Here is a 15,115-nt window from a genome sequence, read left to right on the forward strand (position 1 = left end):
CCCATCCGTCTGCGCTCACACCGGCTGCCCCTCTCGAAATGACAGGAGGAGCGGGCCCAGGAGGCACTGAGCGTGGCTACTGCTCAGGCCCAGCTAGCAGAGGGGGATGGCTCCCGTTGACCATGCAGCAGCTGAAGTGGGAGCAGAAGGCTGATGTGATGTTGGTTCAGGTGGGGGCCTGGCTGGAGGCGGCACGACGCCCAGGCTGGACAGGGGTGTCAGGACAGGGGCTCGAGGTGAAGGCCTACTACTCCCAGTAAAACAATCTCGAGACCCACAACGGCATCCTATACCGGAGATTGAGGTCCCCCGGTCAGGGCAGAGATCTCCTGCAGCTGTTGGTGCCTCGGTCGCTGCGGTTGCAGGTGCTCGAGCTTGTCCACGGCTTGGTGGGGGCCGGCCACTATGGGAATGCCAAAACTCTCCGCCGTCTCAGGGGATGGTTCTACTGGCCTGGTTCTCGACGGGATGTGGAACTTCACGTGCACTGCTGTGACACCTGCACGGCACGGAAAGGCCCCACTCAACGCCCCACTGCCCCCGTGCAGCAGTATCTGGTGGGGGCATCGATGGAGAGAGTGGGAGTGGACGTCCTAGGGCCTTTCCCCATAACCGAGTCAGGGAACCGGCGGCCATGGACTGCTACAGGAGGCGGAGGTAGCGGCCACGGGTGGTTCACGACTATGCCCACCAGGCTAAGGCCAGCTCCGGAGTTCGACTGAAAGGAGCCTGCGACACCAGGTGCCGAGGGGGAGCTTTCGTGCCTGGCGACAAGGTTTGGGTGTACTGCCCAGTTCGCAAGAGAGGAGTGTCCCCCAACCTCTGCAGCCACTGGCAAGGGCCGGGGGAGGTCGTGGAGCGGCTAACAGAAGTGGTGTAACGGGTCCGCATGCCGGGCCCGGGGCGCACGGTGTGTTGCACCAGGACAGACTCTCACCGTACCGATCGCTCGCTCCAGCAGCTGCCAGGGCAGGGGATGCTGGTGGCACCCCATGTTCTGATCCGAGTGACTCTTCCCCCGCCGGTCGAGATCGGCCAGTGCGTCGAAAGAAGACACCTGGACATTTGCAGGACTTTGTGTTGGGTAATGGGGTTGTCGGGGACGACTGACCCCTTACGTGGGGGCTATGTAGCGGGTCAGGGCTGTTTAGGGTTTTGTTCTGACAGCTATGTTCTGTTGTTATGTTGCCATGTATACAGGTGACGCTCTCTCTCTGCGACTGTGTGTTTCTGGGTGGGGAGAGCGCCATTTTGTGTTGTTGTTGTTGTTGTTACACTAGAGGTGTGCCGAGCGGATGTGTTAGCGTGGTGTGTGTTTGTCCGTGAATGCTAATAAACGGCTGTGCTACCTGGCTAGCTAGCGGGGAGCAAGACCAAACGATACCTCTGTCTCCTCCTTATCTGAGCTCGCCACAATATTATATTTCCCTCCCTTCCTCTTTCCTTTTTTCCTGCCTTAGACATTGTCATACTATACCACATATAACGTAATAACTGAAATAACACAAATAGAAATAGAAATATATAAACAGCCAAAAGATTGACACGAACAAGAAGAGGTAGAGATTCTTGTAGAGATTCAAGTAGAGATTTTATATAGCTGTTCTTGGAAAAACTAAATGTCTTTGGTACTGAGGTGATTTCAGATCACAATTTTGATTGTCACAAAGGACAGGTTTTATTTAAACACACAATTTTTTTCATGGATTGTAATGTTTAACTGTTTAAGGATGAATTTTGTTTCTTTTAATCTCTATATACAATAATACATTATAAGCAGGTCAGTAGCGCTTCTTCTCCTCTCTCTTCCACTGCCAGTCCATCAGAAATGTATCAACTACTGTTCGGTCTGATTTTAGCCGAAACCTGACCTCTAATTACACAAATTTAGATTAGGACACAGGTTCAAGCTGGGTTGATAATTAAATACAAAGCATATCCTTTCTGATCTATGAGGGAATCAGGAGTACCTACCATCCTTTGGGTTTTACATCACAATGAGATCTGTAATATATAATGTCAATTCCCTCTGTTCATGAGACAAATAGATACTTTCCAATTCTAACTTTGAGAAGAGCTGGAATTTTACTCTGACGGCCTAATTTCAGAACTCCAATTCTTTCTCATCAGTTTCTGATGAGAGAGAGAGAGAGAGAGAGAGATTACAGGAGAGAATGTGAACATTGAGCTTGTGGCATTAAGAGAAAGTCTACTGACTTACCCATAAATGCAGGAGATGTCAATGACCACGTCAATCATATCACAACACAGTTCATACGTCTGCATATCTACTGGACTGCTGTCTGTAGCGATGTAAATCTTGCTGCCTACGTCAAACAAGAAGGCCTTTTCAATACCCGAGTTCTGAAATCAGAGGCAGAGAAACAAAAGAGAAAAGTAGTTATGGATTTTTTTCTATATAAATACCATTCTATTCATGACCATTCTATGCAGCCAGAATAGTTGCTTTAACAATTAGAGTACTAAAAGGCTGTCCCCCCCAAAAAAGCAAAGGAAAAAGACAACTGCACTGCTGAGTTCTTATTAACACCAGAATACTTTTCCCACCATCATTATCAAGTGCATTTGTGACAAAGAGGGCGGCATTCTCCCTCTCTCTCCCTCTCTTTCTCACACAGTCTATAGGAAGATTGGTGATTGGTTTTTTTTGTCTTTTACAGGGGCAGCAGTTGGCGAAACATTGCGCATTCATCATTCCCCCCCATAGTGACAGACGTAGCGATACCGAATTCAATTAAATTTTATTTATACAGCGCCAAATCACAACAACAGTCGCCTCAAGGCGATTTATATTGAATGACAGGAACATCAGGAAGAAGGAACACGAGAAGCAGGAGAAGTTCCAAGGGCTCAGAGAAGAAGAGTGCAGTCCTAGGAACAGCTAAGATACTGTACAGGACCTGGGAGCTTGAAGGTTAGCCTGCTAGGTTACACTTTGTTAAGAATAATCATTTGTATTAGATTTTATTTATCATATTTTTACCTTGTCCCTTCACTGTATGGAAACCAAGTGTTTCTTGCTGTCAATCCAAACTCTTTCCTAGGAACCTCTATGGACTCAGAAGCCTTCATCACGGAATGATGTCTGCCTTGTCCTATTGTAGAGGCTCCACATTTGTGTCTCCAGCAGACATTGCTCAATGGGCATACTGGAGGAAAGTTATCTGTGGTGATGCTGCATCTTGTCGTTCTGAATCTACTGCACAACTGGACAGATTCTTTCCCCAGATTATATTGAACGTCTTCCGTTGTTTGTCTCCCTGTGTGAACTGTTATGAATATTGCATAGTTCATGTGGGCATCAGAAATGCAGAAGGTCTTCAGGCCACACTTGAGGCTTCAGGCACGTATTATGAATTGCTGTCTCAATGCCAAATGTATGGTGTCTGCTAATTCCTACTGTATAAAATAGTCTTCTGAAGAGGTGACACTGTTGCCCACAAAATATATATTCCTGACAGTCACAGTTGATAAGGAGAAAAAGTTCTCATGAAATTCCATAGGACATTAATGCGATCCATTTTTGGCTCACTTACGAAGTTTGGGGTAGTAATGCAAAAACTACAGTTCTCTAAAATGTATAAAAGGGTTAGGGATCTGATACCATAAAAATTGAAATGGCATAATGTTAAGTCAAATTGTTGAATATTGTCATTGTGTTTCTTAAATTTGTAAAGTCTTGGTTCAAACTATAGGATCAAAGCCATTCCTTTGATCCTGACCACCTCTCCAGCCACTCTGTGCTGGGGGAGGTTTTATTGCAGATACATTCTCTCTGGAAGATCTGTTTCTTCTGTTGTAAGCTTCCTGCTTTTATGATCCTTTTGGTGAGCAGGAGGTCTCTCTCTCTCTCACACACACACACACACACACACACACACACACACACACACACACACACACACACACACACACACACACACACACACACACACACGCGTTCCTGCACATGCATACAGGTGCACACACATACATACACATAGTGCCTTGTTTTAGAACCATTGGGGGGTTTTACAGTGGAAGGTGCTTGTGTTGTGCTGTGATGTGTATTGTAACTGTCATGGGAATAAATAGCTGCGATGAGGGCTACTCTTTGAAGGATGTGGGCTAGAGACAGGTGATGAGCATTGCTCCACTGCCTGGTTCTGACTAAAACTAAATAATAACTTTTCATTACAATGATATTGCAAGAAAACAGCCTTACTGGGTAATTTTTGGCCCACTTTTCTCCAAACTATTTCTCTAGGCTAAATGATGGATTTTCTAAAAGTGTGATACACCATTTCCTCTCCAGCTTACGAGTTATCTGCTTTAAGGTGCGTGTTTGAGAATTATACCAGGAGTCAAGTACTTCTGATTTCAGGCGTTAGTTTTCACAGGAGCTACAGTATCCAGAATCGTACGTAGTGAAGAGTCAAATATATTAACAAGATGATCGACCTCTGTTGGAGTAGCGTTCAGATAGCTGCTCTGCTCTGTGTTGGTACAGGGCATTGAAGATGATAACAGTGGGTGGATTATATTCTTAAACTTAGTTACAGCGTTTTCAGTAAGACATCTACTGTGATAAAGTCTACTCTCCACTGCTGTGTATTCAATTATTGTAAATGTAAATGTTATCAGGAAATGATCAGACAGGAGAGGGTTTTCAGGAAACTGTTAAATGTTCAGTTTCGATGCCATATGTTAAAACAAGATCTAGAGTGTGATTAAAGTGGTGGGTGGGTTCTTTTACATTTTGAGAGAAGCCAATTGAGTCTAATAACAGATTAAATGCCATGTTGAGGCTGTCACTTTTAGCATCTACATGGATGTTAAAATCAGCCACAATAATGATTTTACCTGAGCTGAGAACTAAATCAGATAAAAAGTCTGAGAAATTTGGGAGGGGACCAGGAGTGACATTACAGACAGAAGAGTGAAAAGAATTATCAAAAATGTTGTCTCTGATCCAAGGACCACTTGTGGACAGTTACAGGAAGACCTGAAATCAGCAGTTACAATTGTAAAATAATTATAGAAAAACAATAAAGAAAACAATAAGTAATGCACTCAACTGCCATGGCCTGTATGCATACTCATCACACAAGACCCCCACTGCTGAATAAAAAACATAAAAAAGCATGTTTAAAGTTTGCTGAAATACATTTAGACAAGCCTGTGAAATACTGGGGGAATACAGTCTGGTCAGATGAGACCAAAATTGAACTCTTTGGATACTATAATAACACATGACACTATGTTTGGAGGTCAAAAGGCACTGCATATCAACCCAAGAACACTATACCAACAGTGAAGTTTAGAGGTGGGAATATCATGGTGTCGGGCCATTTTGCAACATATGGCAGTGTGTACTTCATGTACACGTACTTCATATAACTGAAGGAAGAATAAATGGAAAAATGTACCGAGACATTCTTGATACAAATCTGCTGCCCTCTACCATGATGATGAAGATGAAACAAGGTTGGATGTTTCAGCAAGACGATGATACCAAACGCACAGCCAAAGAAACTCTCTGTAGGTTTCAGAGAAAGAAAGTAAAGCTGCTAGAATATCCCAGCAAATGGCCAGGCCTGACCTGAAAGTTCATAGATGGGTTCCAAAGAACCTTGAGGATGTGAAGACTGTTTGTGTGGAAGAATAGGCAAAAAAATAACCAACCAAGCCTTTTGTACAAAGTTCAATGATTTATCCATGTGTCAATTCTCATTATTACACATATTTTATGGACATCTGTGGTTTGATTTCTTTGCATGTGTGGATTGGATAGGTTATTAGAGACATCTGGTGACAATTTCTTGTCAATACTACCCTTAGAAATATATTTATATTTATATTCCGATGCATCTCCCAGGACCTCAGAGAAGTCCCTACCTCATTTGGCAGAATGACAATTAGGCCAAAGATCCAGCTAAGTCCATAAATAGCAATACTGAGACACAAAAAGCACAATGCTGCAATTACTTTTCAGTTTTAACTTAGATTGGATGAAAACTCATGAATGAAAGAGCTGAGCTGTGAATAGCTCAACAATAACCACTGATACAGCAAGTAATGATTTTTGACTCTTTAATATCCTCCTAAAAACAGAGGAAAAAATAATTTTCCCATTGAACTTTTTTTTATAATTCCCTTCCTCTTTAGAGCAAAAAGAGCCCAAATAACACATCAAATATCAGTGGAAAGCCCGAGATGTCCTCTTAAGCACATCAGGACTTAGTATTTAGCTCAAATAAGTCCAAAGACTTTTTTTTTTCTTTAAATGGTCCATTACAGAGGAGATAAATGAATAGGTTGGTTCTCAGCAGGATATGCCATCGTACACTGAAGTTGACCTTATACATTTCTACCATCTAGTGGCTGTTGTAAAGCACAAAAAGGCATGCACATAAAAATTTAGTTACCTGCACATTCCAACTTCAATCAGAAAAGCACACATTAGGTTTGTACAGAGGGTTGACCTAAACATTTAGTAAGTTAGTAAGTAAAATTTATTTATATAGCACTTTTCACAGATAAAAATCACAAAGTGCTCCACAATAAAACCAGAATTATAAATAAAATAATATAAAATAATGACAAAATTAATTAAAAGCTGGTTTGTATAAAAATGTCTTCAGATGCTTTTTAAAGGAGTCAGTGGAGTCTAGACAGCATAAAGACAACAGAAGACAGTTCCACAGCCTTGGTGCCAGTGCCTGAAAAGCCTGAACCCCACGTGTTTTGAACCTAGGACGTGGGACTAACAGTAACCTCTGACCTGAAGACCTAAGTCTAAGACCTATGAAGCATGAGGTTTCAACAGGTCAGAGATGTACTGGGGAGCTTCACCATGAAGAGCTCTAAAAGTTACGACTAAAATTTTAAAATGAACCCTAAAATTTACTGGCAACCAATGAAGAGAAGCCAGAACTGGAGTAATGTGTGACCTCTTGTTTGTGCCAGTTAAAAGTCTGCACAGTCTGAAGGCGATCCAGAGCTGATTTGCTGAGACAAGTAAAAAGACCATTACAATAATCCAGTTGCATGCTGTTCACTCAGTGATGCTGTAAGTGTGTTTGTGTGCAAGAAAAGCGAACTACTCACAGATATAAAGATGTTAAGCAGATTTTCCAGCGTTGGCAGCTGTGGGATGAGCTTTTGGACCACTTTGCTGAAGGCCTCAAATATGGAGTGGTCATATATGCTGGTTAAATAAAAGCTGCAGGGTTAGAAAGAGAAATATGAATCAGAACTGGGGTTTTTTTACCCATTAATAAAAAGACAGCAGTTTAGAGTTTTCAAATCTAGGAAAGGAGGCAGAGCCTTCAGCTGTATGGCCCTCTACTATGGAAGCAGCTCTTAGTTTGAAAAGACAGTAGGGAGACAGACACCTTCTTTACTTTTAGGATTAGGCATAAAACGTGTTTATTTTGATAAAGGATACAGTTAGTCAGGTGACCCTTAACCCTCCCTTAGTTATGCTACAAAAGGCTTAAGCTGTTGGGGGCTTCCTATAATGCACTTAGTGTTCTTCACTCACCTATATTTAGTCTGTGTGTTTATATACCACTTGAGTTTATTTCTGTGAGGTGTTTCCTATTGAAAAGAAATTTGTCTTTCCCACTGTCGCTAAGTGCTTACACATAGGGGGTTATATCAATGTTGGGATTTCTTTCTAATATTGTATTCTTTACCTTACAATATAAACCACCTTGAGGTGAGTGTTTTCATATAAAATTGAATCAAACTGAACCGAATCAAAAGAGTTTCAAGATCCAATAATTGCAGTTTCTGCAATTTAAAAAGAAGCTGGTAACAACCCATCCAATCAACACATGCAAAGAAATCAAACCATATATGTCCATAAATTAAGTTATGTGTAATAATGAGGCGGAAACCTTACTGAAATGTATTTAAGACTTCCTAAAAAAGCCTTTGTTGGTGATAGCTTCAAGTAAACTAGTTGTATGCATTGCGCAGGTATGATTTTGCCCCATTCTTCTATACAATCAGTCTTCAAATCCTGAAGGTTCTGTAGGCCTCTTCTATGAAATTTGAGCTTTAGCTGTTTGCCAGAGATTTTCAGCTACATTCAGGTTAGGCTGGCCATTGGTTGGGCCATTCTCTGAAACCTATAGATTTTCCTTGGCTGTGTTTGGGATCGTTGTCTTGCTGAAACGTCCACCCTCATTTCATCTTCATCATACTGCAGATGGCAGCAGATTTCTATCACTGTTCCAGGGCCAGTCTGTCAGTGAATACTATTATTCCTGTCAAACAATCTTTTTGTAGGTTCAGTGGTTCACTGCAGTGCCTGGTAAAGATACCATTTAACATTGCTTTCTTGCCAAGTTATCAGTTATGTGTAGACAAAACATTAATTTATACCTGGAGTTAGAAGATGTTTTGTGCTTGAATGATTCATATGTCAGTGTTAGGAGGTTTAACAAAAAAACATTCCTCTAAAAATGGGTGGATACACAGGGTTTCCAACTGCTTGTGTTCTGGTTCTATTCCTATATAAAAGGCATTGAAAAGCACCTGTTGTGGAAGTTTTCCATTAAGTAAAGCCTGCAGACAAGCGGTGAGCGGTAGCTAACATTCTTTAATCAAAACAAAGAACAGACAACCAAGCTTGATGGAGAGCCTGCATGATCGCGGGGCAGACGGTCAGCAGAGTCTCCCTGAGCCTAGCATGGCTCTCAGTTAAATACCTTCTCCAGGAACAAAAGGCAGTACACAGCTGTTTCACACCTTAAGGTTCACACTCCCTTGCTACTCGATATATCGAGTTTTTTTAAAAAAGATCTATATATTTTTATACGAGCTATAAGACAATATCGTTTATATCGATATAGTATATGTTACGTTATAATTATACTTGTGGAGCCGCAAGTTTGCCTCTCTTTCGTCCACTTTTGTCTCTACGCAACGTTACTGGGCCTCTGAACACAACTCCCCCTCCCCCATAGCTTCACCTGCAGGCAACACCAAGATGGACACGGCAAATCTCTGTTAACGAGTTACCGCGGATCGCTCCGTGCGTGGGGCTGGACGGCGTCAACGTGTTAGCGCGCTAACCGCGCTAACGACATGCAGGGGCTGCACAGCCTAAAATCCTTTTATTTTCTCAAAAATCGACAGTGCGCCTTATGTATGAATTCTGGTTGTGCTTACTTTCCGCGAACTGATTTTATGTGGTACACGGCGCTCAGCAATCTGTCAAAAAATGTTTTAGTACGACTTTGCTAAGCTACGGAGCTGCACTGCTTGATGGATTGTTGGAGCATTACGACTACCGTGGTCTGGAGCCTCGCGGAGCAATACGTACTGTGCTTCAACGTAATATTACCGTATTGTGTGTGTATAAGGACCATAAATGGCACCTATTAAGAGACATGGTTACGGAGCGGATTTCAAACTCCAGGCTGTCAGTCACCCAGTAGAACTTGGGAATAGAGCAGCTCTGAAATCTGTCTGTCTTTGTTATCATGCTCAGCATCTTTTAGTTTACATTTTGACTCCACAATTGTGAGCTTTTTGTTATGCACAAAAACAACATTGTTTGTTTTTGTGCATAACAGATGTACCTGTGTGACATCTGGGACACAGCTTTGACTAAGAACTCTTTTTTTTCTTACCTAAAATATCAAGATATATATCGTATATTGCCATCCAGCTAAAAAATATCAAGATATGAATTTTGGGTCATATTGCCCAGTCCTACTTGCTACCTCCCAGAGTCGTCGAAGAGACAAAAGATTCTTCCTGTGGAGTTGTCTGCTTCCCCCCAACTTCCTTACCGGACCCCCCACCATCTGTCTAACTGCATGAGTGTGAGACATGCTAAAATTCAGTGGCACTAAGGCATTATACAATAAAATAATGTGAATAATACATAAATACAAGAAATTCTTATACACACCATTGTCACTTTGCAGTTAAATATACTATGCTACACTAACTATGGCGGAATATGTCTAATATGGAGGAATTTCTGAATTTACAAATCTGAGGTTGTGGATAGACTGAAACTCCTGGACCCTGACATCTCCACTGAGAAGGAATTGAATGGTGTATGAGACACATTCAAAAGCATACTATAAATAATTGACTTCTCTTTGAACTGGAAGACAGTGGCATTGCCACAACAGAGGAAAAAGTCTTAAACTAGGAAAAACCTCCCTATTTGGATGCAAGGGAGGATTTAGATGCTGTGAGTCTTGCTTGCTCTGAGGAGAGATTCATTATGGCAGCGTACTGTCACTGAGAGAAAAGCTGAACTATCGATAATTTCTACAAGACAGTGCTGGATTTTTTTGTAGAGTTTTTGAAGTTTACTATATCGCAGTGGTTCCCAAAGTGGGGGGCGCACAGCCATTGCAGGGGGCCGTGGTATGAATAAAAAAAAAGACAAATAGTAGTGGTAGCTGCTTCTACACTGCTAGCATAATGGACAGGTTTTTGACAGGGCTCCCACACAAACACAAAGTGGAAGATGAAGCATCGCCAAATATGCTTCCAAACCAACTTCCTTCCAAGCCAAAGACTAGAAAATATAATGAAGCACACCTTGCCTTTGGCTTCACCTGCACAACAATGGGTAATGAAGGCACAAAGTTTTCTTTGTTAAGATGATCCCACACTGCTTGATGATGAGTTTCAGGCTCTGAGCAGACCAATCCATGACTGATAAAGTTCCAAGGTTCAAGGTTCAAGGTTCTTTATTTGTCACATGCATAGTTATACAAGTATAACACACAGTGAAATGTAGCCTGACACGCTCCTCGACATGTGCAAAAGTTGGGGGGGGTGTAGAGGAAGAACATTATATATATCTACATATAGTATATACACTGGGTGAATGTGCAGTAGTAGCAGCAAGCAGGTGAATTCTGTACATTAATATGAATAGATATCTGACTATTTTACAGGATAGACAATATAAACATATTTAAAATTAAAGGAATTGAAATGTACATTGTGCCTTGGTTTAGTGTCTGGAAGAGTCCTGTCTCAGTCAATTATAGATGATGTGAGAGGGCGGGTGTGTGTGTTTAGGGCACGGATGGCTTGGGGATAGAAGCTCCTCTTGAGTCTCTCTGTCCTTGCCCGGAAGATGCGGAACCTTCTACCAGATTGCAGAAGTTGGAACAGTTTGTTGCCAGGATGGGACGGGTCCTTCAGTATCTGCGCTGCTCTAGTCCGGCATCTCCTGGTGTAGGTGTCCTGAAGCGGGGGGAGAGCAATCCTGCAGCAGCGTTCTGCTGTACGGATCACTCTCTGGAGAGCTTTTTGGTCCTTCACACAGCTGTTCCCAAACCACGATGTCATGTTCTGTGTGAGGATGCTCTCCACAGCGCCTGTATAGAAAATCCTGAGGATCTTTGGAGAGACCCTGAACTTCCTCAGTTGTCGTAGGTGATACAGGCGCTGCCTAGCCTTTTTGGTCTGGACCTGAATGTGGGCAGCCCATGTCAGGTCTGAGGAGATGTGGACACCAAGATACTTGAAGGACTGCACCCTCTCCACTGGAGCTCCATTGATGATAATGGGCTTGTAGTCTCTGTGCTGACCCCTTCTGAAGTCCACCACCAGCTCCTTGGTCTTGCTGACGTTCAGCTGGAGGTGGTTGTCCTGGCACCACGATGCCAGATTCTTCACTTCATCCATGTAGGCCGCCTCATCGTTGTTGGAGATGGCACCCAACACCACTGTGTCGTCAGCAAACTTCACAATGGTGTTGGAGCCGTGGGTGGCCACACAGTCTGAAGTGTAGAGGGAGTAGAGCAGTGGCGAGAGGACACATCCCTGAGGTGCTCCTGTGTTGATGGTGATGCTGTTGGAGAAGCACCTGCCCACCCTCACCACCTGAGTTCTGCCAGTGAGGAAGTCCAACACCCATGCACACAGACGGCTGTTAAGTCCCAGTTCCCTCAGCTTTGTGAACAGTCTGCAGGGCACTATTGTGTTAAATGCTGAACTGTAATCAACAAACAGCATTCGCACATAGTTACCCTGTTTCTTGTCCACATGGCTGAGAGTGGTGTGTAGGACGTGGGCGATGGCATCCTCTGTGGATCTGTTGGATCTGTAGGCGAACTGCAGCGGATCTGTGGTGTCTGGGATGGAGGAGGAGATGATGTTCTTCAGCAGCCTCTCAAACACCTTCATTACTACTGAGGTCAGTGCAACTGGCCGGTAATCGTTCAGGGATGAGGGTTTGCTGTTCTTGGGCACAGGGATGATGGTGGATCTTTTGAAGCATGTGGGGACCACAGACTTCGCCAGGGACTCGTTGAAGATGTAAGTGAACACACCTGCTAGCTGGTCAGCACAGCAGCGCAGCAGACGGCCGGTGATGCCGTCTGGCCCCGCCGCTTTCCTTGTGTTCACTCTCCTCAGTGCCGCTCGGACGTCATGCTCCGCGATGCTGGTCACCGGTCTCTCGCTGATGACGTCACTGTCCTCGGTAGTCAGGCGGTAGATAGCATTAGCCGCCTGGCTAACCTCGAAACGGGCGTAGAACCGATTCAGCTCGTTGGTGAATGCAGAGTCGGCGTTGATCGGCGCAGTGTCCCTGGCTTTGTAGTCCGTAATGGTGCGTAGTCCGTGCCACATACTCCGTGTGTCGCCCTGGTGGAAGCGGGACTCCACACGTTCCCGGTACCGGCGTTTGGCATCTCTCACCGCGCGCCGCACGCCGTATGAGGCCGCTTTGTAGGCGCTCATATCGCCAGTGGCGAGACCCGCGTTGTAGGAGGCGGTCCTGGCGTTTACTGCAGTGCGGATCGATCTGTCCATCCACGGTTTCTGGTTTGGGAATGTGGTGACTCTCGCAGTGGGGATAATCTCCTCCGCTAGCATGTTGACGAAGCATACTGCTACTTCCGTAAACTCGTTGATGTCGACTGCGCATGCTCTGAACATGTCCCAGTCTACGTCGTTGAGTGCGTCCTGTAGCGTAGCTTCTGATTGGGCAGTCCACCGTTTTACCTCCCTCATGGTTACTTCTTCCCTCCGTATGCTTTGTTTATACTGGGGAATGAGGAAGATGGCGTTGTGGTCAGACTTCCCAAAAGCCGGGTGTGAGACAGCTTTGTAGCCCTGCTTGTATGGCGTGTAGCAGTGATCCAAAATCCGATCCCCTCTCGTTGGACACGAGACTGTGTGTTTTTCTATCTGGGTATGCTTTTACTGCATTGGCAGTGTGTTTGAGATCACTGTCACACTGAAAAATGAAGCTGTTATCACTTAGATGCTTTGAAGATGATGTAGCATTGTGGATCAACATCTGATGGAACTTTTCTGTGTTCATAGTTCCATAATTATTGAAAAGATCCCCAACACCACTGGCTGAAATGCAGCTCCACAACAGAGGGCCCATTGTCTTTTAGGGCATTTTTATAAACCTGTAGTTTGTTTACTCTGGTCTGAAACAGTTAAGTTGTAAACTTGTAGCTTTTCCCTGTAATTCAGTTGATTTTCACACAGAAAAATCCAATTGAACTCCAAACAAACTGTAAGGAGTCTAAATTCCACCTGGACACCAGCTCTTTTACCTCTCCTCCTCCGTGATTTGCGTGGACCCAAAAGGGTGCTGTTGGCGACATCTGTCAAAAATCCAGACACCGGCGGCGGAGGAGGGAAGAAGCCATTGTATGAAGGAGCGATATCCAGGCCCACCATAGAGGAGCGAATAGATAGTAGTGTCAGACGATCATAGACTAGGGCAGGCAATACATCAGAGACAAAAACGGAGAGCAGGACAGTCAGAAACAGCAGCATAACCGAGCGAGGGAAACTGCAGCCAGCAGCAGCAAGGCCGAACACAGGCGCCATCATACCGGAGATGGTATGGTAAATTTACAACCTACACCTGATTGTTGGGTCGGCTCAAGGCGGAATCATGTTCACACTGTAAACTAACCACCCTGGAGTTCGTTATGAACTGGGCTGAGACCACCAACTCCAAAGCATAATGGGGTGGTTTTTTTCTCTTTGGTTGACACCTAAGTTTTATTACTCTGCTCACATCTGCTTAAGTGAACCGCACTGTGACCAACACATACATAGTATCACAGGGTTTGTGGCATTTTGTTTTCAGTGATTTTAGTTTTCAGACTGCTGTGCAGTTTTTCACCTGTCTTGTTCCCAACAATCTCCTGATATAAGGAAAAACTGATTATTCAATCAGCCCCAGCTGCCATGCCAGCCTCCCTGGCACCAGCCCTGAACCAACTGAAAAACTGCTCCTCTGCAGCAGAGCCGGAGACCACAACCCGCCACATACCCCACTGCCCAACTTAGGCCGGGGACACAACCAGATGAGCTTACTCCCTCACCCCCGCGAGCAGGAGAGGAAATCAGCCACGACTATCTGCACCCCTCGCCTATGGACCAACTTGAACTTAAATAGCCAGAGAGCCAAATACCACTGAGTGACCCAGGCATCGGTATTCTTCATGCGGTGGAGCCATTGCAGGGGGCATGGTCGGAACAGAGGATGAATGAGCGTCCCAGGAGGCAATAACGAAGAGGGTCGACTGCCTGCAAGATTGCTAGACTGTTCTTCTCCACTGTGCTGTATCGGGACTTCCTCTTCCGGCTGACGAACACAATAGGGTGGTCGATCTCACTTACCTGCTGTGACAAAACGGCCCCCAACCCTCTGTTCAAGGCATCCATCAGCAGAATGAAAGGGAGGGAGGGAAAGTTAGGAGCACGGGGCAGGGGTTCCCCAAAGAGAGCATGCCTGGCACCGCGCCATTCACTGGACCAAATCTAGGACACCCTTTCAGGCAAGGTCAGTTAAAGGGCTTGTTTTTTCCGTGAAGTCAAGCGCAAACTGGAGGTAGTAAAATGGTAAAAGGCCTGTATTTGTATAGTGCTTTACTTAGTCCCTATGGACCCCAACGCGCTTTACACTACATTCAGTCATCCACCCATTCACACACTGGTGACGGCAAGCTGCATTGTAGCCACAGCTGCCCTGGGGCACACCGACAGAAGCTGCTGACACTGGCGCCACCGGGCCCTCTGACCACCACCAGTAGGCAACGGGTGAAGTGTTTTGCCCAAGGACACAACACCCGAGACTGTCGGAGCC

At 44.6% G+C, this 15,115-nt stretch overlaps 1 protein-coding gene across 1 annotated transcript in view; it reads right to left on the reverse strand.

Annotated features, from left to right (window-relative positions):
• Window positions 1-15,115, reverse strand: part of rragd (ras-related GTP binding D) — an 81,684-nt gene that overhangs the window by 27,835 nt on the left and 38,734 nt on the right. The window contains exons 4-5 of the mRNA XM_082515773.1: window positions 7,111-7,225; window positions 2,222-2,364 (exon numbers count right to left, since the gene is read on the reverse strand). Coding sequence (XP_082371899.1) covers window positions 2,222-2,364; window positions 7,111-7,225 — 258 coding nt within the window. The remainder of the gene's footprint in view (window positions 1-2,221; window positions 2,365-7,110; window positions 7,226-15,115) is intronic.

This window comes from Aulonocara stuartgranti (genome assembly GCF_965226115.1).
Source record: "Aulonocara stuartgranti genome assembly, chromosome: 19".
NCBI lineage: Eukaryota > Metazoa > Chordata > Actinopteri > Cichliformes > Cichlidae > Aulonocara > Aulonocara stuartgranti.